This window comes from Chelonoidis abingdonii, chromosome 8 (genome assembly GCF_003597395.2).
Source record: "Chelonoidis abingdonii isolate Lonesome George chromosome 8, CheloAbing_2.0, whole genome shotgun sequence".
Taxonomy (NCBI): Eukaryota; Metazoa; Chordata; order Testudines; family Testudinidae; genus Chelonoidis; species Chelonoidis abingdonii.
In genome coordinates, this window is record NC_133776.1 from 5522629 (window position 1) to 5536336 (window position 13708).

The 13708-nt window shown below is 54.3% G+C and overlaps 2 protein-coding genes across 2 annotated transcripts in view; one reads left to right on the forward strand and one right to left on the reverse strand.

Annotated features, from left to right (window-relative positions):
* The window catches only part of PCYT1A (phosphate cytidylyltransferase 1A, choline), a 47218-nt gene extending 47180 nt beyond the window's left edge, over positions 1-38 (forward strand). The window contains exon 9 of the mRNA XM_075068330.1: positions 12-38. Within this exon, the coding sequence (XP_074924431.1) occupies positions 12-23 (12 nt within the window). The 3' untranslated portion in view covers positions 24-38. The remainder of the gene's footprint in view (positions 1-11) is intronic.
* A 329-nt stretch (positions 39-367) lies between these two features.
* On the reverse strand, positions 368-12404 carry SLC51A (solute carrier family 51 member A). Its single transcript, XM_032777296.2, has 9 exons — positions 12370-12404; positions 11486-11580; positions 10931-11085; positions 9723-9796; positions 7266-7424; positions 5167-5278; positions 4763-4909; positions 3240-3345; positions 368-1026 (listed from the first exon to the last, which is right to left on the reverse strand). The coding sequence occupies exons 1-9, from the start codon at positions 12402-12404 to the stop codon at positions 890-892; spliced, it is 1020 nt and encodes a 339-aa protein (XP_032633187.1). The 3' UTR covers positions 368-889.
* Between the last annotated feature and the right edge of the window lie 1304 nt (positions 12405-13708).

Consider the following 13708-nt stretch of genomic DNA (forward strand, 5'->3'; position numbering starts at 1 on the left):
TTTAATTCCAGCCCGGCAGCTGATTTGGTTCTGCCAAAGCAGAGGGGACGTGCAGTCTGTGCCATGCTTGATCTGCAGTCAGAGAAGAGGCAGCAGCTTCCAGTGGAAAATAGACCTCTCTAGGGGTAGGATGCCTGGGTTCTCTGTTCCACCATTGTGAAACGTAGACAACTCACTTAGCCCATCTGTGGGTTTGCTTTCCCCATAGTGTAACTGGAATACTAATACCCATCTTTGTGAAGACTGTTGGGGCCTCTGGATGAGCGGTATTGTGGCTGTGACTGGTACTGATGTTTCCATAATTAAAGCTGGGGCCACTAGTTTGTATAAAGGGGCCTGGTTTTTCACATGTCCCCTGACTACATAAGTCCATAGACTCACTCCAGTATTAGACTATTCCCATTTGTCTAAACCAGTGGAAGTGGTAGCCAAGCCCGCAGCTCTCGGAGACCAGAGCAGGCAGAGTTCTGGTGCCCACTTTTCCTCCTCCTAAAGGATGTTGAAATGCAGTGGAGTAGCAGCAGTCATTCCAACAGCAATGAGCCCAGTCTAAGTGCATGGATTGATTTTTATTTTTTTTTTTATTCTGTATTTATACGGCACCTGAGGGGTGCTAGGCACTTTACAGATTAGGCCCATGCACTAAGAAGCTGGTTTACAGAAACTTTGGTTCGTATCCTTTGGATTTCAGACCCATCTACTATCTGGATGCAAATTGTGTTTCCCTCCGATATGTCACTTGCCAAAAGAAGCTTCAAACAGCTACCTAGGGAAATATTCTGTCAGTGTGACATTGCAGAGGGGACGTGTTTTGGCAGTGTGGGAGGAACTCCTTGAGCCATGGCTCTGTGCTGTCAGAAGCTCCTTTCCGGTCACCGCTCCTTCCTGTCTAGGCTTTGCTTTCAGTGTCCCCATCTGGCGGGCAGAAAGGTTGGTATCCTGGCTTGTCGTCCTGTTTTCTGTAGTACATCCTAGTCACCACCGTGATGATGAAGGTCTCCAGGATAAGCAACTGCATGCTCATGTCTGAAAACAAACCATGAAAGAGGGGTTGGTTGGCGTGTCTTTCATTAGTGCTCTTCCCTATTCGCTCACCAGCCAGAACGGTACAGCTGTTTAAAGAAGTATGTTACGAGGGTAAGGGGAAATCAGGATTCACTAGCTCCCAGCAGTTACCGAATGGGGGCCGATGATATTTCCCTCTGGGCGAAGGATTAATTCGCTCTTTAGAGCAGCAGAATTTCACTTCTATGCAAGTGAACAGTGCCTGTGTCTAGCTAGTGAGTAAGGCCTAGTTCTGCCTTGTCCCTCACCAAGGCAGGGGCCTCGTCACGCACAGTGTGGTCTATTTCGCTGTTACAAGAGTGCTGAAGACAAGCTGGCCTGGAAAGTTCCCGGGAGGAAGGGCTGGAACAAAAATACAGCAGCCATTGGATTGACAATTTCACAGGCTGTTTTTCATGGGTGAGCAAACATGTAGATGCCCCTAGTCTCCTGCTGCTTCACGGCCTCGAAAATTACAGCTGTCTCTGCTGCAGTGGAGCTCCGTGGTGGCAGGATTGTATAGTTTCTGGTGGTGCCCAGAACGGGTCCAAGTCCTGCCCCCCACCCACACACACACCTGCCTTGTAAGCTGATGTATATATTTTAAATAATGGACTCAAAGTAAGCTTTTAAGTTTCCCAATACTGCACAATATCACTGTTGTAAGAAAAAATTATTTAACTAAGACTATCAACTTTATTAATACTCTTTTGACTATGGAAACAACCCAGCAGTCTTGGATCAATAACCCTCCAAAGCAAAAAGTTCTAATTCACTATTGGACTCCAGTAGCCAAGCTTTGTCTAATTCATACAAACGGCCGTACCGGGTCAGACCAAAGGTCCATCTAGCCCAGTATCTGTCTGCTGACAGTGGCCAATGCCAGGTGCCCCAGAGGGAGTGAACCTAACAGACTATGATCAAGTGATCTCTCTCCTGCCACCCTGTGACAAACAGAGGCTAGGGACACCATTCCTTAGCCATCCTGGCTAATAGCCATTTATGGACTTAACCACCATGAATTTATCCAGTTCTCTTTTAAACGCTGTTATAGTCCCAGCTTTCACAACCTCCTCAGGTAAGGAGTTCCACAAGTTGACTGTGCTGTGTGAAGAATTTCCTTTTATTTGTTTTAAACCTGCTGCCCATTAATTTCATTGCCCCTAGTTCTTATATTATGGGAACAAGTAAATCTCTTTTCCTTATTCACTTTCTCCACACCTCTCATGCTTTTATATACCTCTATCATATCCCCCGAGTCTCCTCTTTTCCAAGCTGAAGAGTCCTAGCCTCTTTAATCTCTCCTCATATGGGACCCGTTCCAAACCCCTAATCATTTTAGTTGCCCTTTTCTGAACTTTTTCTAATGCCAGTAGAACTTTTTTGAGATAAGGAGACCACACCTGTACACAGTATTCAAGCTGTGGGCGTACCTATAGCTCAGTGGTTTTGAGCATTGGCCTGCTAAACCCAGGGTTATGAGTTCAATCCTTGAGGGGGCTGTTGGGGTTTGGTCCTGCTTTGAGCAGGGGGTTGGACTAGATGACCTCCTAAGGTCCCTTCTAACCCTAATAATCTATGATTCTGTGACTCCCCACAGCCTTCTCCCCACTGGCAGCAATGCGCTCAAGAGGGGAGGAGTTCCCCCTCTGCCCTGGAACAACACTCACCTGAGCCCCAGGCTGCTACTCCAGAGGTCCAGACAGGACAAGCCCCCTCGGAGTTGCCTGCCGGGGGGGGCAGGGAGGCTGCCATGCTGCTGCACCTCCTCCCTCCACAGGCGCAGCAGTCAGCCAGATGCTGGCACTGCTCCCTTAGCCAGTAGCGGTGAGGGAGTGCAGTGCAGAGCTGCAGGGGGTAGCCGCTCGCTATCCTGGGCAGGCAGGGACACTTGGGGGAGGCAGGCAGGGCCGGGGGAGGGACCCAGCCCTGAACATTGGTGGAGCTGGGCCCATGAATTTGCTGGAGCCCAGCACCATGGGTCCATACAACTCGCCGCCCTGGTGGAGATGCAGAGAAGGCAGTTACACTTTCCTTCAGGGAGTGCAGTAAAAGGAGCTTCCCCTTTTCTTTCAAAAGAAACAAAATTATTTGTGAAAATATTCCTGCCCCTCTGTGCCACAGAGAGGCTGACTTTGATCCTTGGCCGGTTTTCGTCCTTAAATTAAGCCAGGCTGGAGCCTCTTGCTACTCACACTGTGACCTCGTCTTGGAGGACAATGGTGGGGCGCAGGCAATCTGGCCGCTGCTTGCCAGGATGCTCAGGATGGAGGGCTGAAGCGCAGTCAGGATGAGGAGCACCTGCACCCAAAAGAAGTGGGGATGAGAGAGCTGATTGCAAACTGAGGGAGCCCTAACAGGAGCTGTGTTGGTGTATCCAAGGCCTACCCCCTTCTTTATTGATAACTTCCTCATTCTAGCAGCTAGTTACTTTCTTCCATACACTTGGCCTCCCCAGGCCTCTGCAGCAAGCTCCAGCTCTCCTTTGAATACACGTCCACTGAGCAGCCTTGCTGCTGCTTTATGATGGAGACTCATTCACTGAGTCTGTCGCCACCTGCCATATTCCTCAGCCGTTCGTGCCACCACACTGTTACCCTGCTCTTTAGCCTTAAAAACAGGAGTAGAGATTTTTTAATGTTAGCCCACTTTCCTGATACTTAAAGCAATTAAATTCTTTCCTGGGAATACTCCCTGCATTCCCGTATCAGGTGATGAACTGGAATCCTGCAGGGGTTACACAGCCCAGCTTTGTGTCTAGTCCGGGGGTCCCCAATGTGGTGCCCGCGGGGGCATCTAAGTGCGCCTGCGTACTGGCCAGTGGACAAGCATCCGCCAACATGCTGCTGACAAGCTGTGTCATCCAGAGGCGTCGCCGCTGAAATGCCGCCGATTTTCGGTGGTATTTTGGCAACACTTCTGGATGATGCTGCTTGTCGGACGTATTTTGGCGGCAACGCTTATGAACATTGCCGCTTGTCGGTGGAATTTCGGCAGATGCTCGGCCGCCGCCACGGTCCTCGTGGCTCATTGTCTGGCGCCCGCCAGGCAAAAAAGGTTGGGGACCACTGGTGTAGTCAATAACATATTCAAACTACGGTGACCAGTTAAGTCTAAATATGAGCCCCTCACTGATCCTGCTGTAACTTGGGAGTAGCACAGTATCCTCACTTTTGCAGATCTTCTTCCTCTTTTTCCTTGGTCCACAATTCTTGCCCTTCCCTGCCCCCCCCCCTTTTTTTTTAATTAAACTTTCAAATTCCTGCTTACTCAAAGGAATTTTTATATCAATTTCTCCATTTTAAAATAATTTTCCCCTTCCGTGTCTGCTGTTTCAATGCCAGGTATCCTAGCGTGTGCTGGAATCCTTATCTGTCTGGATCCACCCTCCTATGTACTCCTGCTGCTCACTCACTGCATAGGGCAGGGGTACTTGTGGGAAACCAGGGTCGGTTTTAGGCATTGAGCTGATCTGTTGCACATTCCACACCTGAAGCCCCTCATGCTCCTTGAAAGAATGAGGTGGTTTCAAGGCAGCAGGAATAGAAAGGCAGCCAGCTCTAGGGTGAGGGGTATCCGCCAGCCAGAACATGGTACGCTGCACATATGGGGCGAGTGGTGTTTTGAAGAACCCAGTTTACAGGTGCAAAGACCAAATGAAAGCCCCTTTATGGCCAGGAAAATGCTAACGATCGCTAATCACCCTGAGCAGTGTTACCTGGAAACAAATGAACTTGGCCCCCATGTTCTGTTCTGCCAAATGCACCCTGGCCTGGCGGAACATGATCCCAAGGGCCCACAGAGCAAAGATGGTGGAGAACCCGAGGCAGGTGTTGATCCAGAGGGCCACGCTCTCAGCGGAGATCTGGGCGGGACGGAAGAAAAGGAAGCAGTGCTGTGATTTCCAGGCCAGAATAGGAGAGCGGAGCATTGTCTAGGGTGGGGCATGGAGGTCCTGCCCTGATACCTATGGGCACCGAGGAGAGCAGTGTCATCCTCACAAGTTGCTATGGTGTTCCCCTCCCACCACACAGCCAGGGAAGCAGTCCCCCTGCTACTGCTGGGACTAACCCCTCAGTACCTAACCCCTCTGCCTTTGTTGGGTGAAGGGTTATGACTTACATCATCCGGATTGTAGTTTCCATCTGCAGCCAGGACCAGCCCAACGAAGACACAGGCTGTCTTGAAGAAGGTGAATTGGAAAGTGCCCAGAAGAAAGAGTTTAAGATTTCTCCTATAATGGCAACAGAGTGAGATGTCAGTGACCGAGCCCGAGACAGGAGTCTGCTTTTTACCCAGCCTTCCACCACTTGCCACCTTGCTTTGCCCTTCAGCATGGCTGGGCCTGCAGAATGGACTGTAAATGCCCTGCAAGCCAGAGACCAAAGCTGCCTCGTGCAAGTCACGGGGATTTCTGGTACAGCCCTTCCCTGCCGCTGGCCACGCATATCGGCCAGCAAACTCTTAGGAGCAGAGACCTGGCCTTGTGGGGCTGATGTCCTGCGTCTTTCGCTTGGCTTGTGGGAGCACTTGGGAGCCCTGGTCATAGACCCTGCCCCCATGGTGCGAGGTGCTGGACAAATGCCAACAAAAAGACAGGCCCCAGCCCTGGAGCGCTGACCGGTTCCGCATAAGACGAGACGACAGCTGGATCCAGACAGACCGTGGAGTAGAAGGAAACAATTAGCCAAGACTGGCTCAGCTCACCAGCAGCCTCACTGGTCAAGCTTGTTGTAGGTCTCAGGGCAACAGAGATATGAGGGAGGATGATGCAGATGTTTATGGGGGGGCTCCTCCCAAACAGGAGGGGCAACCCCCCCATTCTCCACCTACCAGACTGGGAGAGGGGAGTAGAGCCTTGCAGCATGGTGGAGGGGAAGGGGCTTCTGCCCAGCAGGGAGGGGGGTCTCAGGGCTTGAGCCCTGTGGGGCACACCTGCCGGGACTTGGGCCTTCAGCAGAAGCAGGGCCGAAGTCCCAAGCCCCGTCAGGCACCTCCCATGGGGCAGGAGCTCCGGCAGACGGGCCCCAGCTCTCGAGCTTCTGAAGATGTCGTATGTGGCTCAGAAGGCCGGTACGTTTAACAACCCCCATACTGGTCTCTATGGCTCTACATGGGGAACAAATATTGGATAATGGGCTGCTCAGGCTGGCGGAGAGAAGTCTACCACCACCCCATGGCTGCCAGGCAGAGCTAGAAACATTCAGCCTGGGAAAAAGGTGCCCCTTTTTAAGGGTGAGAGAAAGTAACCATTTTGGAGCAATGTCTACAGTCGTAGATGCCAAGGCCACAAGAGCCTATTGTGAGCATCTAGGCCAGTGGTTCTCATTGCGGGCTGCGGATGCAGCTCTCGATGGGTTACGAGGGGCACAGCTGCGCACTATATCGACTACCTGTGCGGCCCTGAGGATGTCGCACGAGCCCCAGCTGTGCGCTGACTGGGCTGCGGGTTGAGAACCACTGGTCTGACCTCCCGTATAGCACAGGGAGCTTTCCCCAGCGGATCTTTTAGGAAAACACCCAACCTAGATTTTACAAGTGCCAGCACTGGAGTGCCCCCATGAGCCTGGTGCTTTTGCCCAAATTGGGGGGGGGTTGGGGGCAGGTCTCTGGCCTGTGTTATACAGGGGGTCGGACTAGATGGGCACAGTGGCATCTGTCAATCAGTTGAGGTGTCTAGGATTGTTCAGTGGCCCAAGGGTGCTGTATGTTGGCTGGCTCTGACCCCGGGGATACCCCTGCTGTAAGGGGGTTCCGGGCTGACAGAGAGCTGCCACCTCCGTTTGTGTCAGCTTGAGCAGGGGGTGAGTCGGGCAGAAGGGGGCATAGCCAGGCAGCCCCAGCAATCTGGCTATGCACCGCTGTGGCTAATTCCCTGCGTGCCCTGCGGAGCAGCCTTGGGGCACTCTAGATTGCACCAGGGTCAAACCAGTGGTCCCAGGAGCCCATAAGTGGAGAGAAGCCAACTGTCGCCCCTTCCCTCCACGGGGTGCTGCGCAAGCAGAGCTCAGCTGCTCCCGTGGCATCTGACCAGATACCATCAGAGGGAGTTATAGAAGTCAATGCATGTCTTGGGTGAAGCTGCACTGCCCAATATCTGACTTCTCGTAAAGGGCGGGGCTAAGGAACCAGCATTCCTCCCAGCCACTGCTGTCCCTGTATAGTGCCCCATAGCCCCCTGCCCCACAGCTCCCATCGATGCCCATGGCCGGCAGCCTTACTTGGTCATGGTGATGCGCGGACAGCAGGGACAGCAGCAGCAGCAGGGGCCTGTGCTGATCACTATGGGCGTGTCCCTCAGTGCTTTGAGCAAGGCTTCCTTCCCGCCGAAGCCTTCCACCATGATCAGCATGAGCAGGTAGAAGCATATGCTGAAGTACCTGCCGGCGGCAGAGGCAGAGAGAGAATTCAGCCCGGGGAGGTGCACATGCCAGGGCACAGAGTCCTTTGCTCCGCACTGGGCCACACCATCCTGCGAGCCGCAGGGGCAGATTAACACACGGGTGCCCAGGGGCCCTGGCCAATTTGGTGACTCCTGGAAAAATCTCATGAGGCTTGGGCAGCAGGATTTAGCTGCTACATCCTCTGCTCTACTGGCCAGGCTGGATGTGCTTGGGGCAAGGCTTTTTGGATGAGCCAGTGAGGGGGATCAGCCGGCGGGAGGCTCCTGCGTCTGGCTGGGCAGCCGGGGCTAGGCGGCAAAGACCGAAGGGAGACGGGGAACACTGCCTCCTGCTGTGTCTCCTCCAGTCCCGGCTGGAGCCCTACTGCCCTGAGCCCAAGGACACAGGCTGCAACCTGCAGCACATCAGCGACTGGGAGAACATAGGTGGTAAGAGGGGTGGGGGCCTGCTGGGAGAGGGAGCTCCCTGCAGCCAGGGGAGCTGGTGAAATCCCTTCAACCCACCAGTGAGCCCCCAGGGAAATGTAGCCCCACAAGCACATGGGGAGCCAAGGGGGGGTTCTCTGCTGTCCTGCTCAATGGGGGAAATATGGAAACCTCCAGCCCTCCCCTGCGCGCGCACACCCATGGCCTCTTTCTTGGATCTCCTCAATATTCAATCACTTCTCTCCCTCCAGGCATGACCTGTCCTCTCTCCTCCTCTTCCAGCTTTTTCCTGTCTTTTGGCGATTGCAAAATACATGGTGAGATGGAGGCTTTGTGTGGGTTTTTCATGCCTCCATCCATGGTTTCGAGACCTTTAGCTGCCCCTATCCTAAGATGTCATGATATAGCCCTGTTCACCCCCATCTGAGACCTTTGTGGATCCCACCTCCCCATGCACATGGTTTGCTGCCTTGGGATCTTAGTGCAGGTTCTTACCGTGTTCATTGTGATAGGGCCTTATTCACCCCCTGCTCAGTTGATGTGAGGCCTTCCATAGTTCAGTTCTTTCACTTCGGCAGTGGATGAAAGACCTAGTGCTGTTTACGTTCTTGTGTTTTCCCCTCACCCAGCATGAACTGATGTGGCTCTGTTTACACTGGGCCCCAGATTCCAGCTCCAACTCACTCAATTATGCACTTCACAAATGAATGGTGGCCCACCCAAATCTACTTCACAAAGGTGGCCAGTGGACTCAACGGCTGTCCTAGGCTAATGGCCATCTGTTGTTATGGGAATGCCAAAGCCAAGCCAGGCTGGGCCATAAAACATAAAGGACAAACCCAGCAGGTTACAGAAATGGGAGAAATGTATCTTGTGAGGCCCTTCAGTTCCAGAGACTTATTTCCTTCGGTTACACCGATGATGAGGCATTAGGAGAAGGGAGCGATGAATATTCTCTCTCTGTGGGATTATTGGACAAACTATAGTCTCATTGGCTTTGTGATGACCGAACATGCTGTTGTGTGCTCTGGCTAATCAGAACCTGGCCTATTCTTCAAAGTGTGATTTATGTATACGTACACGCTAGTTTCTGATTAAGTTTTAGGACTAACTATTTCAGCTAATTGGTAAAATGTCACCTTGCTCATCATTTGACCTGAACTGCCTTTGGCAGAAAGCCATGAGGCGCCGTGGCACCAATCACATTCTTTCAGCATTTCTTCATAGCTTAAGTGATCAGTTGCAAACTTTGCTTTAAAGGAGTTCTCGCCATTGGCTGAAACTTACAGTTCTGAATAATAACTTACAGTTATTATTACATAATATTACAGTTCTGAGTAATTTTACCTCAGGTTTGGATTATTTCTTTTAATTAAGTTACTTTCTGGAATGGTGCCTGTTGTCTTTCAGACAGTAGAAAAACTGCATGATAACACGATTAATAGGTGGGGAAAATGCATAATACTTGCCTTTAAGAAAATTGGGGGAGATGAAAGAACCGTTTGTTGGTCTGTGACCAACTGAGTCTTGTAACACCAGGGTTGTCCAGGTTAGCAGAGAGATGGTATGGATAATTTCTAGCTAGATTCATTTTCTATGTGGAAAAATTGAGCAGTTTATATAGGCAAGGAACTGGGATAGGATTTGCTTCATTAGTAATGCCGTGTGTAAACACTGCATGGAGTTGTCGTGTTAATGCAGTTTGATATATCTGTGTTTTCATGGGGGGCAAATGTTCTTTGTGCCCAGGACCCTAATAAATCTTAATCTGCCTCTGGCTAGGCGAGGAGCAGCGGATCAGTTCGAGCTCCCCAGGGCTACAGCGGGGCAGGGTGTTAGCAATACTCACATGCCAATAGCCATCTCCACCACCATCATGGAGCGTGGTATCCAGAGCCCAAAGCAGCAGAACACAGAGACCATCTGGAGAAGAAGTGGGGCAGGCCCAGCATGAACAGGAGGTAGCCGGGCATGCTCCAGACTGGTTCCCCTGCAGGCCCTGGGGTAGGTGGGTGAGCAGATGGCAGAGATGGGCCCACAGCAGAACTCTGGAGCTCCACAGGCTGGACTGTTTACAATCCAAGCTCTGTGGACAGGGATGAAAGTAACTTACAGGACTTACTGGTACTGCGGGAGTCCTGAGGGGGCGTGGCCTCATCCAGAAGAGGCGTGGCCTCTCAAGATTTAAAGGCTTTGTGGAACCAGCTGTGGCTGGGAGCTTGGAGCCTTTAAATCAACCAGGGGCTCCCAGCTGCAGAGGTGGCTGGGAGACCCTGGGGCTCAGGGGCAAATTAAAAGGCTTGGGGCTCCAGCCACCGCAGGGAACCCCGAGCTTTGCGGGGCTGGGGCCGGGATTTAAAGGGCCCAGAGCTCCTGCCGCTGAGGGAAGCCCAGAATCCTTTAAATCCTGGCCCCAGCCCCGCCCCCAGAGCCGTGGCCAGGATTCAAAGGGCTCTGGGCTGCCCGCAGCAGCGGGGAGCTCTGAGCCCTTTCAATCCCGGCCCCAGCCCAGCCACCAGAACGCGGCTGGGATTGAAAGGGCTCTGGGCTGCCCGCAGCGGCGGGGAGCTCTGAGCCCTTTCAATCCCGGCCCCAGCCCAGCCACCAGACAGCCGTAGGCAGCCCAGAGCCCTTTCAATCCCCACCGTGGAAGTTGATGTGGTCCAGCACGGTGTACTGGCTCTTGCTGGTACGCTGTACCGGACCGTACCAGCTTACTTTCACCTCTGTCTGTGGAGCTGGATTTTGCACTTGGTCCCTGGCTCTAGAGGGGTCTCGGCATCTCATCACCCCCGCAGCTTGGGGGAGCTCAGAGCCCGGTCATGATCCCAGACCCCCTGGGATATTTACAGTGCCCCGAACTCTGGTTCCACTCTCTAATGTGGGTATAATTAACCAACCCAGCATAGTCCCCATCCCCCGCAGCAGTGTTAAAGCTCCAGCGCTCGCTCCTGGCCTGCGCTGTCCATCAGCACAGGAGGAACCCATAGCATGGCTGCGAAGCCCTGCCAGAGTCCTGTTACCATCCCCTCCCGCACAGCGAAGGCTGGGGTTCACCGTGGGGGCTGAGCTGCTCCAGATGAGGGTTTTCATCTTGACCAAGCAGCGGATCTTCTGTGACAAGTAGGTGGCTTCTTCGAGGAAGATGGCAACCGACACCAGCGTCAGGAAGGTCATGAGGCCCTGGATGGAGAGCTCGATGGGATCCAGCTCTGCAGGGGAGGGAGGGGATGAGAGAGGCCTCATGGCCATTTCTCCCATGCAGTGCAAGAGCCCCCCTTTGCGTGGCCTTGGAAATCCAGGCTTGAGCCCCCTAGCATGAGATGTGAACACGCCCCAGGGAGAGTGAGTGAGTGGTTGGCCAGCTTTCCCTCTGCCTTTTCTCCCCCGTCCTCTGGGTTGGGTCACTGCCCCTCCCCACCTCCCCACTCTCTCCCTCAGCCCCACAGTCAGGAGCCCTTTCCCTCTGCCCAGCACAGGGGCTGAGACCCAGGAGCTGGAAGGCTGGAGGGCGGGGCGGTTCTGCGACACAGCCAATATTCAGTGCCGGCTCAGTCTAATTCCTGCTGCCCCCGCCCCACCCACACCCATGGGGCAACAACCCCCACGTACGGTACAGCAGCTTCAGTGAGGTGGGCGGTTGGGAGACACAGGCCAGGGGGATGCTAAAATTCTTAATCAGCAGCTCGATCAGCTCAGGTGGGATCCTGCAGGAAAAACAGGCCCCCGGTTAGCTCCGCGCTGCGCTGGGGAGGGATCCGAGGAGTGCGAAGGGACCGCGGCTCATCTCGGCCAGCAGCTTGCACTGGCCGCCGTAAGATCTGCCCATCTGCAACGGGCCTTCGGCCAAGCTCGCCCAGCCACGCGAGCACTAATCATGCAGTTTGGCCCCTAAGCCCCATGGCCACTGGGAGCGCTGCTGGCCTCCCTGGGTGGAAAGCACTCGATGGGCAGCCCTGATCCATAGCCCCCCCACCCCCAACTGGGGCAACAGCAACCGACCAGGGGCAGCACAGGGGCTAGCGGCCGTGCAGTGACCCCTGTGAAATGAGCATGGCAGGTCTCAGCCCAGTTCCCCTGGAGCAGGTCCCCCAATGACTAATCACCCTTCACTCTTGGGGCCTGGGCTAGGCATTTCTGGGGGGACCTGTTGTCGTGGTAGGAGGTGACCAGCACTAACCACCCCAGAGCTGTGCTGGAAGGAGATCTCCTGGGGGACACCCCCCATGGAGGAGCAGGGTGACACGTCCTGCATCCCTGGGAACTCAGCCCTGTGACAGACGGGACCTGCCCCTGGCTTATAAAAAATGACACTTGGCAGGGAGCAGATTGCCCCAGTGTCTGGACATTTCCTGAGGGCTTTGGAGGGGGGAGTATTCACCCTCATCCTTCACACAGTCTTCAGCCCCCCCGCCGCCCCAAGCCAGTGCACAACCAGACAGCTGCCGACTAAGCCAGCAAGGAGCTGCTCTGGCCACAGCCTCAACGTCCCCTACCTGGGGTCTGGTAAGAGCTCTGCCGAGGACTCCATTCTGCCCCTTTCCCCGGAGATCTGGCGGGCTTCTGCTGCTCGCTGGCGAAAGGCTCCAGCAGCGTTTGCGAGGCAGGGGCAGAGTCCCAAAGGTCAGCGCTCACGGGCCTCGTACAGTTGTAACTCGTCTCCCTCGGGGAGATGGGGGACAGATCAGCGGTCACGACGCGTCCCCTGTAGGTAACCAGCTGCAGCTTGTCTGGGGACACAGATGCTCCAACTAGCAGATCACATTCAAGGGTTACCATGAATCTCAGTCAACCGGTTTGAACTGCCCCGGCTATCAGCTGCCAGGTTATTGACCTGAGGCCCGCCAGCACTAACCAGCCGGGATTGGGGGACTTTGCATCCGCAGCAGGGAGGGGACGGCTTTCCGGCGTGGAGAAAGCGAAGTTAATGCAGTGTGTGCATGGACATGCGTGTGTTTTGTGGGGTGAACTCCAGCCCCCCTGCTCAGTCGTTCAGAGAGCCCTGGGGGTGATAAGTTGAGGTCAAAGCAGACAGGAGTTTGCCGTGGGATGTGGCTGTGCACCAGGCCAGTTCAGCTCTGGGCTTTGCAGCGGTGAGCCCCTATGGGCCTGCTCTGTGGGGCTGGGCCCTGATCTGTGGGGCTGGGCAAAATGGAAAGAGTTCAGCAAAGAGCAGGGGGCAAAGGGGGGAGTCAAGGGGGAACAACCGAGAAGGGAAACCGAAAGGAGCAGAATTTGCTGAAACAGGCTGAGCAGCAGCTCTGGGCGTAGGGGATTAATTGGAGACCTGAGGGGGGTGCACTCGCTGCCCTGGAGTGGAATTAAGAAAGAGAAAACATGGGAAAGTGTCCAGAGAGTGAATAGTTCCCCCGGAGTGGCCCTGTGCTTGGGGCATTTAAGACTAGACTGGATGAATTGGCAGCAAATGGGCCAGGGAACAGCCCTGCCCAGGCCCCTGGAGACAAACCAGAGCAGCAAGTGGGTCATTTCCATCTCTCACGTCCAGTCCTACCGATGGAATCACAATTAACCTTCCTGCCACCACCACCGCCCTGGGCTCCCAGCTGGCCTCTGGCTTCCCCTCCCTGGGTGCTGAGCAAAGTCTCAGTGAAATCTTCTACCAGGGACACGTCCTGGTCTCTCGCACCGAGGTTTGGCCACCACCCCAGGGCAGTTTTGCAGTGTGGGGTGCAGGAACCAACCAGCACCTAGGCTGGGCTTCGCTCTGAATTGCACCAGAGCCGAGCTCCGAGTTGGGGCCTGGCCCGGCCTATTGGCCCGTGGGGATGGGCTTGGAGCTGCCAGGGACGATGCATGACTATTGTGTGTTAACCA

Excerpts from the sequence above, each read along its gene's own strand:
- SLC51A (XM_032777296.2), bottom strand. The coding sequence starts at position 12,404 with ATGGAGTCCTCGGCAGAGCTCTTACCAGACCCCAG. Across the intron at positions 9,797-10,930 it reads GGAGCAGCTCAGCCCCCACG|ATGGTCTCTGTGTTCTGCTG; the intron begins GTGAACCCCAGC and ends CTTCTTCTCCAG. Across the intron at positions 3,346-4,762 it reads CCAAGTTCATTTGTTTCCAG|GTGCTCCTCATCCTGACTGC; the intron begins GTAACACTGCTC and ends TTTTGGGTGCAG.